Here is a 27,843-nt window from a genome sequence, read left to right on the forward strand (position 1 = left end):
GAAGAGGTTAGCAAAAACCTCGATAATGGAAATGCTGTAGATGTGATTTTCCTAGATTTCGCTAAAGCATTTGATACTGTCCCACACAAGAGATTGATTAATAAAATGGAGAACCTAGGATTGGGTGAAAATATCTGCAGATGGGTAGGGAATTGGCTATGTAATAGAGAACAAAGAGTGGTTGTGAATGGTGCCGTATCAGATATGATACCGGTACTAAGTGGAGTGCCCCAGGGTTCGGTTTTGGGGCCCATTTTGTTTAACATTTTTATTAACGATATTGGGATAGAGTTACTCAGCAATGTATCCATCTTTGCGGACGATACAAAACTTAGCAAAGTCATCAAATCACCAGAAGATGTCACCATGCTTCAAAATGATCTTGCAATTCTAGATGAGTGGGCAAAAAAATGGAAGATGAGGTTCAATGTAGATAAATGTAAGGTTATGCACCTTGGGAGACACAACCAGTGTGCAAGTTACAACCTTAGCGGAGAGGAACTGGGTAATTCCATACTTGAAAAGGATCTAGGAGTCCAAATAGACAGCAATCTAGGATGTAGTGCCCATTGTAATGTAGCTACAAAAAAGGCCAACAAAATTCTGGCATGTATTAAGAGGGGAATGGAAACTAGGGACTCAAGGGTAATTATGCCACTATATAAAGCATTGGTGAGACCTCACCTAGAGTACGGAGTACAGTTCTGGGCCCCACACTATAAAAAGGACATCATAGAATTAGAAAAAGTCCAAAGGCGTGCAACAAAGCTTATTAGGGGAATGGAGAATTTAAGCTACGGGGAGAGATTAAGCAATTTGGGACTATTTACATTAGAAAAGAGACGTTTAAGGGGGGACATGCTCAACATGTACAAGTATATCAAGGGCCAATATAAGGAACTGTCACACACCCTATTTTCTACTAGAAAGGAATCTAGGACGCAAGGGCATGAGTATAGATTAGAAGAAAAAAGATTTCATTCAGCTAGTAGAAAGAATTTCTTTACGGTCAGAACAGTCAAACTCTGGAACTCTCTTCCCAGAGAGGTGGTAACGGCTGGCTCATTAAATGCGTTCAAGGCAAAGTTGGACAAACATTTACTGGAGAAAAACATCCATGGGTACAAATAAGAAATATAATTTGTCTGTAAAATACCAGAACCTACCAAATCAGCAATGGATATCTATACCAGGTTGAACTAGATGGACGCAAGTCTTTTTTCAGCCTTACCTACTATGTAACTATGGAAAATACATTTAAGTCGGCGTGGAAAAATCCAGAGATGAGGTTTAAAGTTGGTAAGAGATTTAAAGCCACTTCCTTTTGATCCTGCGGGACGGAAAGTGTGGAAGGAGCCACCTGCGGTGGATTCCTCGGTGTCTCTGTTAGCAAAAAAGATTGTGCTCCCAGTGCCAGGGTCTTCCTCTCTGAAAGACACCACTGACTGAAAGGTTGAAAACACCCTTAAGTCCATTTTCACTGCTAGTGGAGCTTGCCAACATCCAGTGTTAACAAGTTGTTATATGGCTAAGTCTATATTCACATGGGCCTCCCAGATTCAGGAGGGCCTCTTGGGTGATAGGACAGTGGCACAGGTGTCTGAAAAATTACACCACATTCAGGACACCGCTAAAGAAAGAGTTAGGGCCATTAACGGCCGTAACTCAGCCATGGCGGTATCGGGTCGCAGATCCCTCTTGTTCCGGCAATGGATGGCTGACGCTGACTTCAAACGAAGTGTAGAAAACCTTCCCTTCACGGGTGAACGGTTGTTTGGCAGTGATTTAGATGAGTTAATCTCAAAAGCCACAGCAGGGAAGTCCACCTTCCTTCCCTCGACCCCACAGGTGCCCAAGCGTCCTTTTCCTACTCACACCCAGCAGTCCTTTCGGACCGGTAAATTCCGCCCAAAAGCCAGGGGTGGTTCCAATGCAGCTAGAGGCTCCCGAGGTAAATTCAGGAAACCTTCTGCTTCGGCCACCACAGAGCGGCCATCCGGGGCAGCTGCAAGTAACAAACTAGTTGGATATAACCAAGCGCAGGGCACTAATTATAGACCCAGCTGCCGTTTATAAGGGATACTCAACCCTTAGAATGATCAAGAAAATAAACAAAAAAGTAAACAGCGCTAATAGACTATAACACAAGTATCCAAAAATACAAATGTTTTATTTAAACAAGATAATTTAAATCACAATGCCACCGGCCGGTGAGACTATTTTATAAGCTTTGTACACAGAGATTTTTAATATCACATAACATATAATTAAAAAACGAATTCCTAACCTATAACATAAAAGACCAAGTACATTAGCTGATCAGCCTACAATATACACCCACTTGGGCTTTGGCAATAACAGAGGCTTGATATTTGTTAATATGGCTGTAGATAATCTACTCAAGGGCACTATGTTGAACCGCCCCTGTATTTGGGGATAGGTCACCCAAAGTCACTCCAATGCGCAGGTTTAGTAATTATTAGTATAACTCAAAATGTCGCTGTTTTAAATTGCCCCTGTAAGTGGGGATAAATCACCCAAAATCACACCAATGCGCAGGGTTAGTAATGTTATGCTTAGAAGCAGATTAATCAATCATACCATAGCTTGATTCCTTAGAGCTGCAAATGCTCATTCATTCAGGCACTGCTGTAAACAAAAAGACTTTGCACAAATACTTGGGCTTCCGTTTGGATGTAGCGGCTTTGCCTTATTGTAATCCACTTGTAGGTGAGATTTTGCTTGCCTGGAGCGGGTCCCCGGCTGCTGGTCCTCCCGATAGCACAGCCTTTTCTAGGACTCCCTGCTCCGGCGTGTATCTCCCAGGCTCTAGTGGTGGTGACGGCAGTTAGTGATGACGCGTTTCCCCGCCTCTCCCCTCGTCAGCGGCTTCATCAGATAGTTTACTATTCTCCATCTTTTTATTTGCACAGTTACTGCCCACATGGGCGTGTGTTGTATCCATAGCCAGCGTCACTGGCTATCGTATTCTATTGTGCACAAACTCTCTGCATGTTTTGTACCAAACCTCGTTTTGACCTCCGTTTTCCATTTTACTCATATATGAGTTATCAGCATTCTATATGAAGTCAAGCCTCGGTTTCAACATTTATCAACAAACTTTATTACGTTCATGCCAACACTGCATATACTAGGTTTTATTTATATTGACCTTTATACACAGAGTCCTGATACTTTGTTTCACTTAGTCGCCATGTCTCAATTTCTCCAAAAAACAATCCTAATACTAATAACCATAATAAAATAAATTAACTAAACATATATATATATATATATATATATATATATATATATATATATATATATATATATATATATATATATATATATATATATATATATATATATATATATATATATATAGTGTGTGTGTATCGTGGATCCTTGCTGTGTGTGATCCCAATAAAGATATCTTTTAATGCACCATGAAGCGCCCTCTCATTCCATCCCCTCTAGATAGACACATACATACATACATACATACATACATACATACATACATACATACATACATAAAAAAAAAATGAAGCGCACCAATCAGCAACAGGTAAATATGCAATTTTACTGATGTAGAGCTGACAAACATAAGTACCTGGTCTCGCTGTACCGCCTGTCCATATGGGAAGTTTTTTACCCTTTACCTTATGTTTGTCAGCTGTATATCAGTAAAATTGTATATTTACCTGTTGCTGATTGGTGTGCTTCATTTTCTTTTTTTCTTGCAAGCATACTTCGTTGGAGCTGTGGTTGGATCCCTTAATGAAGCTGCACACAACGGGAACTATTGGACTTAGCCACGATACTGAACACTGTGGGACTTATTTGATACTTGTGTTCTAGTCCATTAGTGCCGTTTACTTTTTTGTTTATTCAACTGCAAGTAAACCTGCAGCATGACGGTGGGGCTCCACCACTAGCTCCTGTCGAGGTAAGTGCCCGACTGGCGTTCTTCGGCCATATTTGGGAAGCCTCGTACCTAAATTCTTGGGTACGGGGTCTTCTTTTGCACGGCTACAAGCTGGAGTTTGCAAAACAACTACCTCACAGGTTTTTCAAATCAGGCCTTCCAGCGTCTCCAGTGGATCGACTGGTATTGCAGCAAGCAATCCAAAAGCTGGTGCAGGCCAAAGTAATAACCCCGGTCCCTCCCCTAGAAAGGGGGGAGGGTTATTATTCAAACTTATTTGTAGTCCCAAAACCGGACAGGTCGGTTCGCCCGATACTGAACCTAAAATCCCTGAACCCATTCTTGACTAACCAAGTTCAAGATGGAGTCCTTGCGGGCCGTGATAGGATGCCGTGAAGGATGCCTATTTTCACATCCCAATTTGGCCACCATCAAAAATTCCTGAGGTCTGCGTTGCAGAATGATCACTATCAGTTCCGCGCACTGCCATTCGGCCTGTCCTCAGCCCCGCCCTTATTCACCAAGGTGATGGCGGAGATGATGGTGGTTCTCTGAAAACAGGGGATCTGTGTCAAACCATACTTGGAAGACCTGCTTGTAAAAGCTCGGTAGTCAGAGGATTTAAAGGTGGCCTTATAGATTATCATGCAGACCCTGTCGGGTCACAGATGGCTCCTGAATTTGTCAAAGTCCTCTCTGATCCCTTCTCAGAGACTCCTGTTCCTGGGGATTGTGTTGGACACGGCTCTCATGAGAGTGTTCCTTCCACAAGAAAAGATTGTGGCCATTCAACAACTTGTCACAGACTTGCTTGGGAGTCCCCAGGTATCGGTGCATCAGTGCATTGTGCTGCTAGGGAAGATGGTGGCCTCTGTCGAGGCCTTCCAATTCGGGAGGTTTCACAGCAGGATTTTCCAGCTTGATCTCCTGAGAAAATGGTCCGGTTCACATCTTCAGATGCATCGGAAGATTGTGTTGTAGTCTCGGACAAGACGGTCACTCCAGTGGTGGCTCCACACGCCCCACCTGCTGGCAGGGTGAAGGATTGGCATCCAGAATTGGGTCCTAGTCACCACGGATGGGGGCCTCCTGGGATGAAGTGCTGTAACGATGGGTCAGTCCTTCCAGGGCAAATGGACCCTCTGGGAAACACGTCTCCATATCAACAACCTGGAGTTACGTGCTGTGTCCGCATCCAATCGGACAATGCCACTACAGTGGCATTTCTGAACAGGCAAGGCGGGACCAAAAACAGGTCCTGCATGCGAGAAGCAACAAATATCCTGTCCTGGGCAGAGAGTCACTGTCAGGCTCTATCTGCCATTTTCATACCCGGGGTGGACAACTGGGAAGCAGACTTCCTCAGTCGCCACGAGCTTCACCACGAGGTGTTCAATGCTCTGGTGGCCCGGTGGGGGACCCCACTGGTAGACATGATGGCATCGAGACACAATTGGAAGGTGTCCAGATACTTCTCCAGGGTGAGACCCACAATCGGAGAGGGTGGACGCCCTCTCGATGCCGTGGGAGTTCAGCCTGATGTACATCTTCCCGCCGATCCCCCTCATGGGTCGGGTGCTAAGGAAGATAAGGAGAGACTGAGCCGAGGTCATTCTAGTGGCTCCAGACTCGCTAAAAAGAACGTGGTATCCCGATTTTCTAAGTCTCCAAAGGGACACGTGGAGTCTCCCTCTGCGAAGAGACCTGCTCATGCAAGGTCCATGCCTCTTCCAGGCCTTAGAGCAGCTTCGTTTGGCGGCCTGGAGGTTGAGCGGCAGATCCGAACGGAGAAGGGATTTCACACATCTGTCATCTAGACCATGAAGAGTGCTAGGAAGCCGGTCACGGCAGCACATTATCACCATATTTGGAGGAGATATGTGGGATGGTGTGAGCAATGGAAGTTTGCTCCAGCGGAGTTCAAACTTGAAAGATTCCTCAGATTTTTACAGTCTGGCTTGGATCTGGACCTACGTTTAGGCTCCTTAAAGGTGCAGGTATCAGCCCTGTCTGTCTTTTTCCAAAAGAAGCTGGCTAATATCCCTGAAGTGCAGACGTTTCTTCAAGGCGTCTTGCACATACAGCCTCCTTTTGTAGCTCCTACTCCACCATGGGACTTGGATGTCGTCCTGACGTTTCTGCGATCCTCCTGGTTCGAACCGTTGGATGAAATAGCTTTGAAACATCTCACGTGGAAGACGGTGGTCTTATTAGCACTAGCCTCGGCTAGGCGGGTCTCTGAACTAGGGGCGTTAACCTGCAAGAGCCCTTACCTGATCTTCTATGAAGATAGGGCGGAAATTACGCACTAATCCGCGTTTTCTTCCGAAGATGGTGACGTCATTCCACTTGAACCAGCCAATCGTGGTTCCTGCTAGTGGCCCTCAGTCTGAGGTTCCGGCATCTTTGGATGTAGTTCGGGTTCTCCGTATGTATGTCCGGAGAACGGCAAGAATTCGTAAGACAGAAGGACTTTTTGTCTTCTATGATGCTCAAAAAATCGGACGTCCTGCTTCTAAGCAGTCTATTGCACGCTGGATCCGTGCAACTATTAAGCAGGCTTATGTGGTGGCAAAGCTTCCAACACCTGCTGGGGTAAAAGCCCACTCTACTCGTTCAGTGGGGACCTCCTGGGCGGCTGCTCGAGGAGTCTTGGCCTTACAATTGTGTAGGGCCGCTACATGGTCTGGTCAACATACTTTTGTAAAGTTTTACAAATGTGACGCTTTGGCCACTGAGGATACTCCGTTTGGGCAGGCGGTGCTGCGGCAATCTCCGCACAATCCCACCCGTTCTGGTGTCCCTGGTTCTGGTATATCCCCATCGTCTTGAACGACTTCCCTGTATCCCATAAGAATGTAAGAGAAAATAGGATTTTAATACCTACCGGTAAATCCTTTTTTCTGAGTGCTTATGAGATACAGGGCGCCCGCCTCTGTGCGGAGTTTCTGTGTGTCTCACCAAGGTGAGCTAGGGTCACTAACGTGTCCTTCAGTTGCCCTGTGTTCCTTCAGTGGTCACAAGGGTAGAGGTTATCTAGGTGACCTTTTATCTTTCACCTTGTGTCTCTCAGTTGCTCACGAGTGTGTGTCACTTTGGTGACATTTCTTTATTAAGTTGTCCCTTTTGTGGGACAAATATTTCACAAAAGTTGTTTAGTTGACATAGTCTGTTATGGCACTGAGGCTTCCACGTGTTCTGTGGTCGCTACAGTTGCCTCGGTATTGTTGAAAGTTATGTTTGGGTGTGCTGGATGAATCTCACCACATTAAATATTACACATATTCCTCTCATATTGTTCTTCTCCTTCGGCACAGTTTCCTATTAACTGGCTAGAGGGGAGGAGCCAGTACACCCGGTATAAAGTTTTATATGTGCCTGTCTCCTGCGGATACCCTCTTTTCCCCATCGTCTTGAACGACTTCCCTGTATCCCATAAGAACTCTGAGAAAAGGATTTACCGGTAGGTATTAAAATCCTATTTTTGTTATTGTCGGTTATCTCTGCCCAAACGGCCTCAGTGTAATCTTCCTCTGTACTTGTGCTCATTTCTTTCTCACACGATGTTAAGTTGTTTTTTACATATAGGCACACACCCCCGCCCTTTCTATTTTCCCTATCTTTTCTGTAGAGTGTATATCCCTCCATGCTTAATGCCCAGTAGTGCGACTCGTTACACCATGTTTCTGTAATACCAATAATGTCTTGATCGTCCCTAGTGACCACAGTTTCTAGTTCCCCGATTTTACCTGCTAAGCTTCTTGCATTTGCCAGTAGGCATTTTAATTTATGTTTATTTTTATTTGCATCCCTAACATTGTGTTTAATTTCTCCTCTGGACTTATTTGTATTCCTTATTAACTTCCTCGTACCCACCTTCCCATCAGACTCTCTACAGCCCTCCCCAACATGCCCATTGCCTGACTTATGTACAGTTTTGAAACTTCGTCCTATGTTGTTTACTCCTTCCCATACCCTAAGGTCATCTGTACCTGAGAGCTGTAATGAGGTAAGATTGCTGTTATTACATAATATTCCTGCAGCAACCTGGGAATTACCCACGCTATTACCCTTATTCGTACCCCGGACATTGTCTGTAGCTATGTCTTCCCCCTCCCAAATTGATTCTTGACCCCAATCCTACTATTCTCACTACGGGACCCATAGTATCTAGCTACCCCCACCCCCGCATCGCCTAGTTTAAAATCTCCGCCCAGTGTTCGATGAACACAAATCCCTCCTTCCTACACCAGTCCTTTAGCCACACGTTTACCTCATTGATCTCCCTGCCTCCCTGGGCTAGCGTGTGGCACTGGTAATAATTCTGAGATTAGCCTAGATGTCCTCACCTTTAATTTCTTTCCTAATTCCCTATACTCTTTCTTGAGGACATCCCAGCTACCTATAACTTTGTCGTTGGTACCGATGTGCACCAAGACCGCCGGGTTGCTCCCAGCCCCTCCCAACAATCTGTCCACTCGTCACGATAGCAGATTGCCCTTTCTGTTCTCCTGAATCCCCTACCACCACTGTCTGACTTGGTACCTCACTGACTGTCATCCTGTTTGAGCTAGAGGGACCGCTCCTCTGGTTGCTAGAGGGAACAGTCTCGTCCAGCTCTGTCATTTTGTCGCTATCATCCGCGGAAACTTCGTCCAACCAGCAAATTTATTCGGGTGTGATAGACTTGAGATGTCGTGCCTATCCCTCCTGACCCTCTTGTTTCTCCTTCTGACTGTGTGATCCAGCTGGCTACCTGATCCTCCTCATCTACCGGTGCCCCCAACTGCAACTCCTCCGCTGTTCTATCTAGGCTTTGCACAATTTCTGGTGACAAACTTCCAAAACAGTTTGTCAGACCTTACAATTAGAGGATACTTCAGTCTGAGTCGGCTTCTCTTAAGAGAGAGAGAAAAAGCAAGTATGTATTTTGCTCATTTTGATGAATAATTAATATCCTGGCTGAAGCCTGATGCAAAGGTTCAGGTTCCCTGAAAATGTAAATATATCCTTTTAAATAAGTGGATACAAGGTTGTGGGGAGGTACCACCAAAAGTGGATGCTCCGATCAGAAGACAGGCTTGTGAATGAAGAGCTACATAATTTGGTTGCTTACATTGGTTATTGTGTTCGGTGATTTTAACAGAGCAAATCTCAGCCAGAAGTTACCAAAGTATAAGCAGCATGTTAAGTTCCATTCCAGGGATGGCTAACTGTTACACCACATTTTAAAGGTCGCTTCTTGGTATATGCCTCTTTCAGTATTGGGTTTCTCAGATCACTGTTTAGCTCATCTGCTACTGACTTATGTACAAAAGTTGATCTGTAAAGCAATTGACTAATGAGGCGAAGTTGGACTGTGGTGTCTTTGAGGCCTTGGTAGCAGGTCTGGATGATTTGTCCAATAATTTTCGTAATAACAAACCGTGGATTAATACTTTTGCTTAGGCAGCTCCATCATGCTAATGAGGGGTCTTATAGCAGTGGGGTGGAATATCAGAGTGACCAAGAAAATTTATGACTATACTATGAGCCAGAAATTATTCTGTTTCACTCTTAGATGGACAAATCCAGGTGCACTGCAGGTGGGGTAGATGTTACTTTTGCCAAGAGAGTTAGATTTGGGTGGGGTTTTACTTCAAAGTGAGGTCTATATTGCAGTGTAAAAATAAAGCAGTCAGTATTTTCCCTGCACAGAAACAAAATAACTCACCCACAATCTAATTATCTCTGCACACTTTACATTTGCCCCCCTGCAGTGCACATGGTTTTGTCCATCTAAGAAAGAATTTGCCATAAGAGTGCAGTCTGACAATGACACAGCAGTGGGGCTGTCGTGCGGCAATGAAGGTGCTCTGCCAAATTCTGCTTTGGGCTCAGGATCAAGCTGAGATCATATCCGCTGTCTTCATTCCTGACATGGACAATTGGGAGGCCGACTGCCTAAGTTGTCAGGGGGTGCATCAAAGAGTAGTGTCTGCATTCTCAGATCTTTCAGAACTTGATGAGACGATAATGTAGTACTCTGATCGACCTGATTGGGTCTCGCTGCAATCCTCAATTGTCCCTGTACTGTGCTTGGACAAAGGATCAAGTGGCTGTGTATGCTCTCTCGAATTCCTTGTCTTAGCAGTTTGTTTGACTCTTTCCCCCATTCCCACTTTTGCCTTGCGTACTGCAGCGCATACAGAGGGAACAAGTCACAGTGCTGTACACCAATTTAATGTCTCTACTAATAGACGAGCCATGGTCTCTACCTCTTCAGGACGACCTACTTTCTCAAGGCCCTTTAGTCTATCCGGACTTAAGGTGACATCTGCACATTACTATCGAATATGGAAAGCCTGGTGTGAAGGTCAGAGTTTCTCCAAGATGTCACAACTTCTCCTTTTCATAGAAGTAGGACTTACCTTCAAAGACTGGAGGAGACCTGATGTAAGTGTCCACTCTTTCCATCTCCTTTTGCATTATTACCGCAGGTGCAAACTTTTTTTTTTTTCCCAGGGGTTGTTGGGATTTCAACCTCCTTTTCAGGACTCCCACAGCTCCGTGGGATTTGGATCTGTTCTGTCCTACAATCTTTTATTATTATTGGCCTTGGCCAGGCCTGTTTCTGACTTAGCCTTGTTTGTTTTTTGTACAGCTCAGAAAGACTTGGTTGGCTAACATCCAAGCAAACTCTGGCCAGGTGGATACGCATTACTATCTGGCAAGCCTTTGTTGCGGCTTCTGCCTCCTATTTTGCACATTCCACACACTCTTTAAGACCTCGGTGAGCAGCTGCCCATGAGGTTTCCATTCTGCAGCTTTGTCGTGCTGCCACTTGGTTGGGGCTAGAAGACTTCTGCAAAATGTTACGGCTTCTCCATTGCAGTTTGGCTGCTTGGTTTTACGGGGATCTCAGCGCTGTCCTCTCTGTGATCCGAGTTCTGTGACTCCCCTACAGTAAACTCCAGTGTCACCTAGTGGATGAAGGAGAAAACAGGATTTTTTTACTTAATATGAAATCCTTTTCTCCGATTCCACAGCTGACCCTTAACTGATTAAAATTTTAACATGCCCATGCTTCTGGTAGTCGCCCTTCTACTCCCCACTGTAAACTCCTGTGTCACCGGTGGGGTAGTGGGAGTACAAAATTCATTGGGAGATATCTGTCATATTGCAGCCAAGCCAGGCAGGCATATAGTTCCCGTTTGGCTCAAGGGGGGGTCGTGGGCGACTTTAGTATGGTCAGCTAAAGAGAGGGAGCAGGGGATAGTGAAAGAGGAGAGAAAGGTGGTAAGGAAATAGGTGACGGAGTGGGGGGAGAGAGCACGGTAGTGTGAAAAACAGGAGAAAGAAATGGGACCATGGATCGTATGTGATGTCATACACCTGCATTTTGGGCCAATTTAACCTTATTTCTCCGCCCTATCCATTGAAATCGGACCAAAATCGCAGTGTATGGGAGCAATTATAAAGCCTGTTCTGTTTTTAAAATTCGTTCTTTGCATTTTAACCTGCTCGTGGCTGCTGAGTGATACCATATTGGAAATGTTTAGTAACTCTTGCTTTATTTTCAGGTTTATTTTTAGCTTTTTTTATACACCATATTAAGTAATGTTACAATGTCATTAATGTGTTTTGGTTCCATTATCATAAAGGTGTTCATCTAAGAAAGCAACATTCCTACATTGAACAAGGCAAGAAGTGCCGCTATTGTGAGACTGTCTTCCATGAGCGTTATGCCCTGATTCAGCACCAGAAGTCTCACAAAAATGAAAAGAGATTCAAGTGTGACCAGTGTGAATATGCTTGCAGACAGGTATGGTCCACTAGCCTTTTGTATTAAACCTTTAACTTGTATATGTTTGTTCTGCCGATAGCAATCACTGGGGAAAAAGGGATTTGACATTCTCTGATTTTCCTTCCAGCTAGAATAACTGATTGTTGTATTTGTGTTGTATGCAAATGATTGGGCATACGGTCATTGTGTCACCAGCATGATGGTCAACCTGCCTTAAGGTCGACTGGGTCATTAGGTCAACTGGGTCATTAGGACGGCATGGTTTTTTTTTCCTTCTTACTGTTTTTTGAGCAAAAATGTGCCAACAGGCAGTATTTCATGCCCTACCGTCCACTAGGACGTGGTGGGAGAATAAAATAGTATGCCGAGCGGACGCGGTTCTACGTTTTGGTCTCCATGTCGACACGACATGTGCTGCCAGACGGTATTTCATGCCCTACCATCCACTAGGGCAGGGGTGGCCAACCGGTCAGAGGTAAAGAGCCGAAAAATATCGGTAGTCAAGCTAAAGAGCCGACATCATGCGTGCGCCGAAGGCGCATGCGCCCAAAAAAGGGGCGTAGTCTATTTTGACCCCTTAGGTGGGTGTGATACAAATATGCCTCCAATAGTGCAGTGCCAGATACACATATGCCCCCCACGGTGCCAGGTATGCACCACACTGTGCCGTGTATGCCCCCACAGTGCCACAAACTGCTATGCCCCCACAGTGCCACAAACTGCAATGCCCCCACAGTGCATATTTCCCAGCAGCAGCACTCACTGTTGTTGTTGCTGCTGCCAGGCGGGGAGAGGGACAGTCTGGTGCCCCCCTGCAGTCCTCCTGTCATGTCACCGATGGGAGGAGAGCACAGCACACCGCGCGTCTCCTTCCCCCTCACTTCCCTGTGACTGGGCCCCCACCAATCAAAGCTCGCTGGCCCACGAGCTCTGATTGGCGGACGGCCCAGTCACAAGGATGCACAGTAAGGGGTAGGAGAGATGCGCGATGCGCGCTCTCCTCCCCTCAGAAGGGATTCAGGGAACCAGCGGCAGAGGGGACTGGGACAGACGGTGGGCGGCAGGCAGCTGTGGGAGCAGGAGCCACACTTTACAAGGGGGAGAGCCGCATGAGGCTCAAGAGCCACAGGTTGGCCACCACTGCACTAGGGCGTCGTGGGAGAATAAAGTAGTGTGCCAAGCGTATCGAGGCACTGTTCCCGAAGCATTGCAAGCACAGCGCTACATTTTAGTGTTTGACTGTTTTGACATTACAGTTAAAAATAAAAAAACGGTCGGCCGCACCGCATGATCTATACCCAATGATTGTCATATGCAACCGATTAGATACTAAAACCATTGTTCTCATACTGTGGGTCATGTCCCCAAAATGCCTGCTGAAAATCCTCATCATGGGGTTCCAACTCCATGTTACTGACATTCACTGGTATAGAGATCCAAGGAGTCATCGACAGCTGCCACCAACGAGTTGTGCTCTGGAATTCCTTATCTAAATGTCAATATTCACAGGGGCACACAACTGTCAGGGTGGTCTCTTACGTCCTGGGACTTCTGAGTTGTAGGACACTTAGACAAAATGGCCAGTGGGGGGGTGGATGGATGTCCACGGGCACTAGAAAGGGTGGTTCCCACTATTCAGCAGCAGTGAAGTATATGAGGGAAGCAAAGACCAGAATTTATGGTGTTTGGGTGTGGAGGGGGGAAATGGGAAAACTCATTTGGTAAACACTAGCTCCCCATCACATTAGCGGTCACTTAACTTGTTTTTGTGCCTCTGCAATTCTACTTTGCATGTGTGATCTGCTGACCACATGTGATGGCCATTCTGTGGTAAATTGCTCTTTTCTTGTTTTTTATTGTCTTAAGCGGTCCCAGAGCAAAATAGTTTGATAACTACTGTACTAGAAAACTGAAAAAAAAAGTTATTAAAAAAGAAATTAAAATTATTTAAACAATTTGCCATTTTTAAAAATAAACAAATGTCCCTAAAACATCAGATTTTTATTAGTGTCTGTAGTGGATGTGCTTTGTACAAATGGGGAATCTTTGGCTCACCCCTTAAGTAAATGCTATAAAGCTGTGTCCTTCCATTAAAAGAGAAATTACTATAGTCTTAGTTTCTCTCTTCTCTTATTCAGGAGCGTCACATGATTATGCACAAAAGAACCCATACTGGCGAGAAACCCTATGCCTGCAGTCATTGTGATAAAACCTTTCGCCAGAAACAACTCCTGGATATGCACTTCAAAAGATACCATGATCCTAGTTTTGTTCCTGCAGCGTTTGTTTGTTCCAAGTGTGGGAAAACGTTCACACGAAGGGTGAGTTGGACTTGTGGCTATGGCTTGTATAGATCATCACCAGGAGAGGGTGCTTATTTGTAATACGCTATGTTAGATTGTGTGTTTTTGTTTTTTTCTTTAAATACTGACCTGTAGAACAAAAATATCATGGCAGTCATAGGGGGGGTATTCAATGTTTCCTGTTATATCTGATTTTTAGAAATAATATTTCTAAAAATCCTGGCAGTTTTTTTGCCCAAACGATGGCCGTGATTTGTGTCTGCGGATTAGTCTCTTTTCATAAACCAGAATTGCTTTCGCTGAAACTGGCAGTACATTTTTGAATTAGCTGCAGTTTCTGTGTAAGAAGATATAAATTTCCGGTATCCAATTTTCCGATTAATTCTGCATATTGGAATTTTTTAAAAACATTGAATAGGTGGAATTCTAATTCCACCTATACTTTTACAAAAATTGTCACTATTTCCCCATTTTGTCATGGATTGGCAACAATGAATTACACACCACACCCCACCCCCCCCCCCCCCCACACCCCCCCATATAATGTTCACTTCTATTTGGGTGCTTCTGAGAAAAATTCTTATACTAGAGACGTACTTTTGCATATTCCATTGTTAGTGATGAGTCTAGGTGAAACCGATAATATGCACCAAGTCTAGCCTGCACTTGACTGTTTTTTTGTTTTCATTGTTTTGTTTAACGGTTTTTCCTTTCAGCCTATGGTGGATGCTGGTACTATGGGTGTGATGGGTTCTGGAAGGACCTGGACACCAACTACTTTAGTGAAGTGCAGCCTGTGGCTCCTCTCTCATATCCTCCCATGTCCTCACGACCTTGTGTAACAGGGCACCTTTTTTTAAGGAGAGGGCTTGTTTCAGCACTATTTTTTTTTTTTTAAGTTTTACTACTTTTTTCACTTTTTATAGCTGTTGCCTTGCATTGCTGCTGCTGACAGCTCCGACACTGGTGGATGGACCTGTCGCCGCTCTAACCACCTCCTGGCACTTGGAAGAAGCCGGTAAACAGGCCTCCATTTGCGGAGACCTGGTAATCGCAGCTCACACCTCTGGCTAACCTGTGTAATTGGCAGCCTTTTAGCAAGGTTTAGTTCTCTAACAGGGTTTTTTATACCGCTAAAACTGCCATAATGGCGGTAGCCCTATAGCTCCCAGGAGGGAGACAGCACTGAGCTCTGTGGCCCCACCTCCATCTGCACTCCGATGTCCTGTCCTTCGTTTCCCTCCTGGGAGTGACCTCTCCCTCCCTCCCTCCTGACTTCAGAGGCAATCTTGCTGCATATACTGCCTGCCTGCACAGCAGACTGAAGAAACTGTATCGGCCTCCCACTGCCACACCTCACTTGTCTGTGTTGGTGTCTGGTATAAAGTGCCTCCTACTGTAGAAGTCTTTGTACTTGGTTCTGCTCCTGTTTTATGTATTTCACTGTATGCTTCCTGCCTAAAGTGTATTGCTAGCTTCATTAACTTGCAGTTCTGACAGTCTGTTAAATATTCTGTGATAACACTATAGCTTAGTGAATAGACATACTGTTTAGACTGCTGGCCCTTGCTTGTTACAAAGAGCCTCTAGTACCCCTTTTCACATTGCGTAAATAACATGGGTCGATCTCGGGTTGTTGCTGGATCGATGTGCGGTGTGAGAGGTCCTACTGAAAATACCTGGGTCCAGCAACCCGGCATTCTGACCCAGGTTAAAAGAAGGATTAATCCCGGTAACGTCATCTCATTACCGAGTCACTGTGACGGACCTTGCATTGTAAATGCCGGGACGGACCGGTGTCCAAATGCCAGTTGCGACCTGGCATTTGTGATGTGAGAGAAGTATAGGTTGTTTGTTATTTTTCAGAACATACAGATGGTGCTGCTCTCTTTAGAGCTGCTCCCGACGAAGCCATCGCTGTCCTCTCTCACTGCCCGCTTTGCATGCCCATCTCCACTTCAGGGAGACAGACAATCACCCTGTCCCCACTCCCTGCTGATTGGGATGTGCGAGTGACACGCTCTCATGTCCCTGTCATCCGCCAGCTCCATGGCAAGCTGGCTGAGAGGGGGCTCCATCTGGCTCCTGCAGCAGCCTGCTACGTTGGTTATTTCTCCTTCATCCAAGGGGACACTTAAGTCACTACGCTGGGGATAGAGTGGTGCATTGGAGGAGTCTGCACTTTAAGAAAGTGTGGCATGGCTCCTCCCCCTTTATCCTCCCCTCAGACCTCAGTCTTGGTTAAGTGCCCGGAGGAGTCAGATCCCTGGGCTAGGGCTCCTCATAAAGGGGTTCTAAATAGTTTTTATTTTAGCTTGAAGTGTGTTCAGGTAGCCAGGGGACCATGCTGGCTGCCTGCTCTGTGGGATGTCCTCCGGTGGGGTCAGAGTGACACTGCCTGCGGCGCACGCGTCTGACCCAGGCCACCAGTGCATCAGTGCTGGGGACCCACTGCAGCCGCCCGCGGCCAGCGTTATGGGTCCGTGGCCACGTCACCCGCCGGAGGTACAGGGGCTAATCCAGGGGTGACGGCTGGACCAGAGTCCGCGCTGGTCCAGCGTGGAGGACAGATGTCACGCAACGCCGCTGTTCACAGCGCGCGCTAAGTGGATCGACGGAAGGGGGCGGAGTTTCTCCCTTCTCCTGCACTGAGGTGCCATTTTACAGCCCACGCTGCCTCTCCTGCTGATGCGCCTCAACGGAACTCCTGAACAGCCGGTTCACTGCCCTGGGTGAGTGACTGGGATCCCCTTTGGAGTGATATCTTTTGTTGTAGGCTTAATTCGGGGAAGGCAGGCTTCTCTCCCCCTATTACTTCTTTCTCTCCCTCACTGCTACCTGTTCTTGTGTGTGTGACAGTCTAAGGTGCTGTAAGATTTCACAGCAGAACTAGCTGCTTCCAGCAGGGACAGGGAGGTTTTACACTCCCACCTCGGCTCCACCTCCAAAAAAGCCTTACCAAGGCCCCTCTTTCCGTTCCTTTCGTGGAGCACCAAAATTTAGAGGGAAACCTAGAGGCTTCTTTGCCCCTTCCTGAGGGTTCGGAGGCGCGGCAACTACCTCAACCGCAGGAGCCCGCCGTCCTCACACTAAACCAGAAAAACCCGCAGCATGACTGTCTGCCATCTTATCTGGGGGATCCCAGAGTGGGAGGACGGTTACGGGATTTTCAACAACACTGGATTATGTCCTGTACAGACAAATAGGTTCTCTCAATTGTGGCGGAGGGTTACAAGCTGGAATTTGCTTGCAGACCTCCCCTTCAATTTTTCCCAACGGGTCTCCCTCATGTCGAAAAGGACCGCTTACTGCTGATACAGGCCATTCAAAAACTTTTGCCGGCACTACCGGTCCCGGCAGCCAACTGCACAGAAGGCTTTTATTCGCCTCTTTCTGGTACCGAAGCCAGACTGGACAGTTCGCCCAATTTTGAATTTAAAAACCTTGAACAGGTACATAGCCTACCACAAGTTCAAGATGGAATCGCTAAGATCAGTAGTGGCCGGTCTGGAACCAATGGCATTTTTGGTGCCTCTGGACATAAAAGATGCCTATTTACATGTCCCAATACATGAGTATCACCAACAGTTCCTTCGCTTTGCAATCAAGGAAGAACACTTCGTTTCGGGCAATGCCCTTTGGCCTTTCATCCGCTCCATTCCTCTTCACAAAAATCATGGCGGTGATGGTATCCTTACTACACACAAAGGGGGTGAATGTTGTCCCTTACTTTGACAATCTTTTAATTAAGGCCCCGTCCAAGGAGGTGCTACTTCAGAGCATTCATGTTTGTTGTCAAGTATTACTACAACATGGGTGGGTTCTGAATTACAAAAAGTCCCAACTGACACTCTTCTTGGGTCTTATTATGGACACATCCTTACAGAAAATCTTCCTTCCGTTGGACAAGATTCTCTCTCTTCAGGAATTGACCAAACAGGTTCTCAGTCCTTACAGAGTGTCAGTACATCTGCGCACCCGCTTGTTAGGCAAAATGGTCACCTCCTTCGAGGCACTTCCCTCCGGCCATTTTCATTCCCGGACTTTCAAACTAGATCTGCTCAAACAGTGGTCCGGTTCATATGCACACATGCACAGGCGGATTATCCTGACCCCATGCAGTCTTTCTCTGCAATGGTGGCTCCATACACCAAATCTATTGGAAGGACGCCATTTTGGGGTCTGGGAATGGACCATAGTCACCACGGACGCCAGCCTCAGGGGTTGGGGTGCTGTGGTGATGGAACATAATTTCCAAGGTCGTTGGTCTCCACAAGAGGCGAAGCTCCCGATAAACATCCTGGAGCGTCGGGCGATTCGTCCGCCTTTACTCAATGCGGACCTTCTACTGCTGGGACTGTAAGGATCGCGCTGTAAGGATCCAATCGGACAATGCCACGGCTGTGTATATATGTGTGTGTGTGTCTGTCTGTATATGTGTGTGTGTATGTATATTTATTTATTTTCATTCATATTCTGAGCAAGAATGGGCGGCACTCCGGGGAAACTTTCAAAGGCTTTATATTGTGAGAAAACAACAAACGTTTCAGGGTGCAGAAACCCCTTTGTCAAGGTGCTCAAGTGAATCAATGTGCAAAAACAAAACGTCTTACCTAAATAGGTGAGTGACACCCATTCTTGCTCAGCTATCCATTACATCCAGGGAGAGCACCGGGGCGCATTGAACATCAAGGAGAGTGCCGGGCCGCCAGTAGGGTGTGTGTGTGTGTGTGTGTATGTATATATATATATCTGAATTGTGCTTAATATTGTGCAGCACCACCTGTTAGTGAGGAACAGTATACAAATACAACAAAAAAAGGGAACGATTGGGGTGCGCTACCTAATACATACAATGTACCTTCCAATTTATATTATAATAAACTCAGATACCTTCTAGAGTTAATTTCCTTGTATTCAATGTTGATTATGTTCGCAATTATTATGCACAGTCCATTTCGAGATGAATAGTCTTTTTATTATTGCAAGATGCATCATCTAAACCACACTTTCATACAATTGTAATAGAATGCAGGTTTTGCAGTTTGCATTCATATAAATGCTTATTTTTTATGTACCATTGAAATAATATAAGTTAACAGAACATATGATGTATCGTTTAAAGCCAAATTTAGATACAATTATACCATGTTTAATGGACCGCAGGTTTTACTACATGCATCATATAAATTATTCAGGAAATTAGGTCTAAAATAGATTAAAAATTGATGTCTGTAATTAAGTATGGGATAATATTATTGAATCAGACTTAAATTTTTTAGAAAGTCCAAATATCAAAATGCCATAGGCTATCTACATAAAGAGCACTATACAATGGACACCATTTCATACAAAATGGACATATCTGCTAAGTTTGCAGTAAGACCTAACAAAAGCATACTGTTCTGTTCTTGTACATTAATTCTATTTTGCACGGATTGATAAAATACCTCAGAAGTTCACTTTCATTATAACAACCAGAACTACCCCAAACTGGTCGATTATATCCAAAATACCATATTAGCAGAATTAAAATCTCCATCAGACCTTTTTGCTAGCTCCTCCCTCCTCCTTTATTATAGACTAATTTTTATTATTACTATTTTAGATGTGTTTTTATAATGTTGACTAAAAAACTACAATGATCAGCAAAGATTCTCGCTAGGACCAGCTTCTCATATAATATTCCGATTGGGTATGTGATACAATACACCAACAAATTAATGTTTTATAACATTTGGAATTTATTATGAATTTAGAAGTTCCCCTCTTCTTTGATGAAGTCTTAGTGAAAAAGATCGTCATGTTTTTTCTTGCAATAATAAAGACCATTCATCTTGAAATGGACTATGCATAATTATTGCGAACATAAGATAGATATATATATAATTTCATTCTATCTCTTGTTGGGCATCAACGGTTACTTGGGGGGGGGGGGGTAGTGTCATAAGATGAGACCGAGAAGGCATGATCTGAGTTCTTCCTCCGGTGCAGCCCTGGTACTGCGCCAACTACAGGGGGCTCCTTTTGAGCCGTATGGAAAACCTTTTTCCCGACAGCCATTGCATCATTCTGCAGGGTATTTGACTTAGGGGTCTTGTCTCATTGTTCACCGTTTCTGGTGTTCTCTGATGACAGGGCGGTGTTATGCACTAGGTTGGATTTCCTGCTGAAGGTGGTGTTAGGATTCATGTCAACTGGGGAGATGATTGTGCCGGCACACATAGCCTGAAAGGAAAAAAGGCCATGGTAGATGCTGGGTGCTCACCCTAACACACCTTCTCGGGACAAGGTTTCCTAGGAACACTGTTAGCGAATGTGATGCTTGTGCTGAGTGTGTGTTTCTCTTCTGTCTTCCTCATGTTACTCTTGGCTTGTTAAAATATCTTCTGAGGGCAGGGGAGGGTATGAAGGAGTTCCCATGGGCTGCACTTCTCTAAAGAAGATAACTTCTTGGTGCCCATGTCCTTCCTGAACCCATCATACCCATAGTCTCAGCATCAGCCATGGCTTCAGGAAAAAATTTTTTTACAGGTAAGACCAAAAATCCCCCTTTTCTTTCAATTTCATAGTGGAATAAAAGTGTTTTTAAGGTTTTCGTGTGATAAATGTACTTGTGGGTATTTTACAGGTAAGACCAAAATTACCCCTTTTCTTTGAATTTCATAGTGGAATAAAAGTGTTTTTAAGGTTTTCGTGTGATAAATGTACTTGTGGGTATTTTACAGGTAAGACCAAAATTACCCCTTTTCTTTGAATTTCATAGTGGAATAAAAGTGTTTTTAAGGTTTTCGTGTGATAAATGTACTTGTGGGTATTTTACTTAACTGGGCAAATCTTTAAAATTATTTTTTGTTTTTTTTATCATTTGTACCTCTTTTATGTAGGAAGTAAGAGTAATCTATATAACCATTTGTCACCATAGAATACAATGTCTAGACATGCTGATAACTGCACCGGCCCTGATGGTACGGATGGTGAAAATGGAGGAGATGGAGAACCAGTACACAAAAAAGGGAAGCGTGGACGTAAAAGAAAGATGCGTTCTAAAAAAGAAGGATCAACTGATAGTGGTAAGAACACCAATGCAGAGCAAATGTGTGTGTTCAGTAGTTGTAGTAGATAACTGACTTGGCGCCATGAGTAGACTGCATTTGTTGTTCACTACTAAAAGGCCACATGTATGTTTCTTTGTCACTTAATTTCTAGCTGTATAATTCTTCTGTGAGGTTAGGCAGTGGTACAAGAAATATCATGGTTCACAGTCACTGCTCAGTTCGATGGAGTTGCGGTCAGTACTCTGCACATTTGGAGGAAAAAATAAGGTACTTGTGTACTAGCACGGCGCCCCGATAATTAGTCGGCCAATTTTTTAATCGCATGCCATACACCCGATGGCATGCGATGCGATTTTAACGCATATACGATATTAAATTGTATAAGCACCCTAATGGGTGCTTTTAAGCACCCTAATGGGTGCTTACAATGCTTAAATGCACCCCCCAAGTATAAACGTGAACCCGAAGCGTGGCGAGCGGCGGCGGTACGCGTCCTACGACCTTTTCATACCCCCACTATGCCATTGTACAACATCGGCCGATGTCGCATTGCATGCAATATGGTCTGCGATGCGATGGGCGCCGTGATAGTACACAAGTACCAACAATAATCTAAGACTGCAAACTAGAAAAAAGTTCCTGCTCTGTGCATAGGAGACTGAATAAGGGCCTTCCTCAAACTTTAGCCACAAGAACAGAAGCACACACTGCTTCAGGTCCAGGCTAGTCATCTCCACCTTTTGACAGCTGCCAACGGTTTACGTTTGCAGACCAATTAACCTGGTCCATAGGTGTAGTGTACTTACTGACACACATAAAAAGATCCACAGATGGAGCGAATTCACTTGTGATTCTGTAAGAAGACCTGGAAAATGTTAACGGTTCATAGCTCTCCAGGAATAGAGTAGCCTACCTCTGCTATAGGTCATTGCATGCTTATTTAACTTTTACTAGCATTGCGAACATTTGCTTCCTGAAGCCATTTATGGAGTCCCCCAACAGGACAGACTAAATATGCATTTCATAATTTTGGTTTCTTTTTTATGTGTGACCTACTGCTTCTCAGTTGTGCTGCAATTACTCTTCCACTTCACCTTATCAGCATTTAAAGGTGATTGTAGCAGTTAATTTGTTGGAATGGTGGCATTTTCTGACTGCCATGTTGAGTCTCTTCAGTACTAATAGTTGTCAATGGTCTCAGTGAAAAAATATGTTGGTCCCGGGGACCCCTCCTGCCCTGTCGGCTGCCGGACGGGGTCCCGACAGTCGGGTTCCCGACAGTCATTAACCCGATGTCGGGATCCCTACTGTTAAAACACTGACGGCCTGGTTCCCGACGGCCGTCAGCTATTTTCCCTCGTGGGGGTCCACGACCCCCATAGAGGGAGAATAGAATCGCCACCGTGCCCGCAGCGTGGCGAGCGCAGCGAGCCTTCAAGGGTCTTTGTTGCGCTGGCCACGCTGTCTGAGACCAGGCAGTCAGGATCCCGACGTCTGGATAATGACTGTCGTGATCCCGACTGTCGGTGAATCATACCGCACTCGCCCTGTCTTTGTCCTAACGCTCATAAATAAGTCAGTTCAGACTGACTTTTATTTGCGATGGCAGGAGAAATCATTCGATGCTCAGCGACCGTGAAATGATTTCTCCTACTGGCTGCATGCAAGGTGACGTGTTGTACACATCCCCTTGCATGTTACCGAGGGGATTCGAGGACGAGCGTTCGACCGGGCGGCATCTAGCTGCTTGCTATGCAGCATACATGCGGGGTGATTTCAGCCCCATTTCTAAGTGAGATGACTAGGCTTAAAAATGCAGTACAGATCGCTCCATGTGTATGTGGGACGGTGGTGCACGGTTCGCTCCATATGTATGTGCGACGACGGAGCGTCTCTATCGCCTAACTTGATTTTTACTGCATGCTGTCAGAATTTAGGTATTACCAGTGTTACCTCTATTCAGAACACGGAGAGTGACCGTAGCATTGCTGGTGCAGTGCGAGTGATCTGTGCTTAACTAGATCACTCAGTACAAAGCTCCTGTCTTGTGTGTACAGGACACAGGTTAGATCAGGGCTGGGCAATTGCGGCCCTCCAGTTGTTGAAGAACTACACATCCCAGGATGCTTTGCTTTAGTTTTGCTATGTGGCCATGCTGAAACTGATGCAAGGCATGCTGGGATGTGTAGTTCCTCAACATCTGGAGGGCCGCAATTGCCCAGCCCTGGGTTAGATGGTGGTAGATTGGACAGGGGAGGGAAAGGGGAGAGCGGATGACAAGGCAGGGTTGGGGAAATAGCACAGTAGAGTGGGCGAGATGCAGAAAAGGTAAAAATGCGACCAATCCTCGGAGGTTCGGCCACAGTCTCCAATACAGTACATTCCGGTTCTTGGATGCGGTGGTAAACACTAGTTTCAAATCCGCATTGCCCATATACTGCTATGGTCTTCCTTCACTGTTTTTCTTCTTTCCCAGGTTAGTTTGTAAATCTGAGTCGCTGTGCCGCAATTTAGTTTAAAATACGTAGTGTAGCACGTGTTTGCGATCAATGGGTCTGAGTCCAAAAGCGTCTTTTTTTGTTTTTTTTAATTTCCAGTTTAAATTTATCTTTGTTTTAGAGATTCCATTCTAGTCCTATTTGCATACCACTGTGTGTATACTGTATAAAGACTCCACTCTACTATTCACAAATCAACAATGTATTTAAAATGTAGAAGAACTGTTAACAGTTGGTAAATGTCAGAGAATAGAGGCCAAAAGCTCCTGGTTCTGATCTTTAAATACAGATGGAGCTGGTCCCAGCTTTGCAGGGGATGGCGGAAGAATCGCCAACCGCCATCTGATCTGCGAAAGGGGACGCGCACGAGATGCGCGCGCGTCCCCTTCTGACGGCGCTTCCCCCGGGTCCCTGCCGGCTTGCTGGCGGTCACCCGGGGTCCCCACCGCCTCCCCGCTCTTCCACTTAACCCTGTCCATCTCCCTGAAGCGGAGACGGACAGGGTTCCCGCCGCCTGGAAACTTAGTCAGATGGAGCGCCTCGCAGATTGCCAGCGGAGACAATCTGGCGATTCGCCAGCAAGAGGGAGGCTGGCTCCATCTGTAGGCCAAATATCTGTTGTGACAGTGAAAAATGAATACTACTACATAGTTAACGTCTATGAAATTCTTTATATGTCTTAAATTGAGTTATTCGTTTGTAAGGTGTGGAGTTTGAACATGGAAAGAGGAAAGCAATGTAGTCTGGCAGCAATCCCTAATATCAGTATTAACTTCTAATTTTCAGAGGACAATGCTGAACCCGATCTGGAGGAGGATGATGAGGATGACGACGATGAAGAGGATGAGGATGACCTTCCAATTGAGATAGAAGCTGAGCATGAGCCGGAACAGCCCTTAGCTCCAATTCCGCCTCCTGCTAAGAAACGCAGGGGAAGACCACCTGGAAAAGCAAATCAACAAAAGCAAAGTAAGCTGTTAAGACCCTTTATGCACTTTTCATTTACACATGAAGACCTTTTCTTTGAAACCCCATTCAGTCTCACTGCAGCAATGTATATTTTAACATTTCTTCCCATCCATTTACCCTTCAGCTTCAGCTGTCATTCAAGTGGAGGATCAAAATACTGGAGCCATTGAAAACATCATAGTTCAAGTAAAGAAAGAGTCTGATATGGAAGCAGAGGAGGTAGTAGAGGCTCCACCACCTCCCCCTACAATGGATGCTCCAAATGGAGACCTTACTCCAGAAATGATCCTGAGCATGATGGACCGGTGATGATGGGCTAATTCAGTTTTCGAATTGTACGGACTCGGGCTGTGTTTAAGTGACTTCTATTTTATGGGAAATGTTTTAAAACCCCTCCCCACCCCCATCCCTATTTGACTTAATTTTAAGGACTGTTTTTACCATACGCATACAGGGGAGAAAGGATGCAAAGCACATTGGCTGACCAAGGTTAACTTCTTAAATGTCTGGAGATGGAAAATTATGGACCTAATAAAGCTGCATGTAGATTTAGTTGCATTTATACAGATTTAATTCAAGGAGGACTAACTACTTTCACTTAATTATTCTGTTATGTATTTACAGTGAAATTTCAAGTGATTTTCCGAATTTAAAAACTGCAGAAAGTTTTCCTTTTCAGCAAATCATTTATTTTTAAAATAGGAATAGGCATGTAAAAGAAAACAAGCTGCCGATTTCTTTTTCCATAAAGTGTTGTATTATTTGCATTATGGAACATTGAATTCTATGAAACAACTACACTTTTTATTGTAAGACCATTATGATTTACAAAACTACTAGATTGTTCCAGATTAACACCTGAGTGCAATAGAAAGGGATCTGGACTATGTCGACATGATTTAGAGCGACATGGATAATAGGTTGGTATAATAAAAAGGTTGGCATGGTAATGGTCACCACATAAAAATGTTGACATGCATTTTTCGTGATATTTTCCATTTTTTAACTTTCGTACTTCACCATCCATCGACTACTTTTTGTAACGGTAAAGTGGTCTGCGAGCCATCAGATGATACGCAATACTCCCAATTGGAGCGCCACATACTTAAGTGTACAGATTTTTTCGCACGAAAAGTAAAAGGGCATGTTTACTTCATGTGTCATTCTTTTTCCCATGTCGACCTTACCATTGTCTACCTTTTTGGGTCAATCTAGACACTGTAGACTGTATGATCCACACCCCAATAGAACATTGTTGTCCACCGTTAGTGTGTGTGTGTGTGTATAGATATATCTATCTAAGTCCAATCATTCCTCTGCAGGAGTGGGGGGGATTTGAACACTTTCCTTATAAACACGATAGTCACTGGTTTTGTGTAAAATCACAATGGTTTCATTTATTTCAGCATGTCATATCCCATCATGCCCCGACGTTTTGGTCCATACCCGGACCTTTATCAAGGAGCTTTTAGGATGGATCATCAGCGTATCATATGGCTTTCACCTCAGCCCTGGAGGAGACAGGAACAGCCACATGGCAAAACGTCGGGGCATGATGGGATATGACATGCTGAAATAAATTTAAGCCATTGTGATTTTACACAAAACCAGTGACTCGATCGTGTTTATAAGGAGAGTGTTCAAATCTCCCCCCCCCCATACTTCTGCGGAGGATTGATTGGACTATAATTGAGGGGCATGGTCACACATGTTAACCTCTTTTGAACCCCCCATGAAGTTATCTTTGATAAAGTGTGAGTGCGGTCTACCCCTGTTCTATATATATATCTATATAGATATATATATATATCTGTCTATATCTAGATAGATATATCTATATCTATGTATCTCATGTTTAAAGTTTTATTTTTGTTCTTTCCAAGCTCTTGCTTTGTTGTGCAAAACATGACTTTGTAAATAACTTTTTTTTATATATATATTTTAATCTTTTTCTATCAAGAAATTTGAATAACTGTGGAACGATGTAGTGGTCAAAGTAATTTTAATTACAGACATGGGAAAATCAAAATATTTAGGAAACTCCTATATTAGACTTCAATTATGGTTGTTTTCAATTATGGTTGTTTTCAATTATGAGCTGATCTTTGTCACCCAAATGTTTCTAAGCTAAAGAAAAAAAAATAATTTTCATGATCCATCAGCTTTAAAGTATTTGTCTTGACCAGAAGTTCAGTGATGGTGTTTTTTTTTTTTTTATGATTATACACACCTCTTCCCCATTTTTTATTTTTTTTATTTTGTATTTAACAACTTTAGATTCACATTGGATTCATACATAGATTGTGAAAGTATGTACATTATATCATGTTTAAAAGACCAATCCATTCCTTCTATCTGTAATTTTCCCACTATGTACTGCTTTTCAAGAGTTATAAGTTTAGATATTTGAATAGCCTAAAATGTGGGGTTTTTCCCCCTCTTGCTGTCCTGTGTGAATTTTTTTTTCATTATATGATGAGGCCAACATTCATAAATTGTTAAAAATATTGTGATAAGCAAAAAAGTAGAGGATTTTTGAAATGCAAATGTACTACTGTACAGCTAATAAATGATTCATGTAGGATTGTGTGTGGTGTCCTTTCATAACTAATCCTGCTATGATGGTTCTAGCAATCATTAGAGATAATTTTATACAGGTGCAGTCTGCACATATCTTTATCACCATAGGTAATATTAAAGAAAAATGGTGAGCGAAATACATTTCTTCTTCTTACTTCATGGCAGCCCGACAATGGTTTCATCCCTCTCTCCCCTCTTATTCAGACCGGTAGTTTTTCCCTAGGACACTCCCCCTTCTTCCACCTGTATATTAGCCAGCACCTTCCCAAATGCCTCCAGTCTTTTTCCTGTCTCCTAAAGCTAGACAGGGTAGTATAGGTTTATTATTTTTCTTTTCTACTTACTGGTAGGCGTTATGCTGCCAGTCCTGGGCAGCATAGGGATGGCGGTGCCGGTTCCCTTGAGTATGTCCTGGCTGGTGGCGTGGACTGATATGCACAATCCCCTTGTGGCATTAATTATGGTTCCCGGGGTCAACGTCCGCGGTGATGGCATGGCAGCCTGGCAGGCACCCTGCAGCAGTAGTGTCCGCCGGAGGGATCACGCTGGTGACTTCCGGCGGAAGTTCGATGCGGTCCAGCGGCATGCGTTCCAGCGCGTCCTCTTTTGGATGACGCGCACTATACCGGCGCCTGGCCGGAAGTCCTGCCCGGCGTGCGTTCCAGCGCATCCTCTTCGGATGACGCGCACTATGCCCGTCACCGGGCCGGAAGTACTGCGT

The 27,843-nt window shown here is 44.6% G+C and overlaps 1 protein-coding gene across 2 annotated transcripts in view; it reads left to right on the forward strand.

Moving 5' to 3' along the window:
- CTCF (CCCTC-binding factor) overlaps positions 1-27,126 on the forward strand; it is an 80,302-nt gene extending 53,176 nt beyond the window's left edge. For both annotated transcript variants that reach the window (XM_083164790.1, XM_083164791.1), the window contains exons 7-11: positions 11,572-11,732; positions 13,853-14,035; positions 20,943-21,090; positions 24,360-24,542; positions 24,667-27,126. In XM_083164790.1, coding sequence (XP_083020916.1) covers positions 11,572-11,732; positions 13,853-14,035; positions 20,943-21,090; positions 24,360-24,542; positions 24,667-24,851 — 860 coding nt within the window. In that variant the 3' untranslated portion in view covers positions 24,852-27,126. The remainder of the gene's footprint in view (positions 1-11,571; positions 11,733-13,852; positions 14,036-20,942; positions 21,091-24,359; positions 24,543-24,666) is intronic.
- Positions 27,127-27,843: the final 717 nt, after the last annotated feature.

This window comes from Crinia signifera, chromosome 11 (assembly GCF_055691185.1).
Source record: "Crinia signifera chromosome 11, ASM5569118v1, whole genome shotgun sequence".
NCBI classification, from domain to species: Eukaryota; Metazoa; Chordata; class Amphibia; order Anura; family Myobatrachidae; genus Crinia; species Crinia signifera.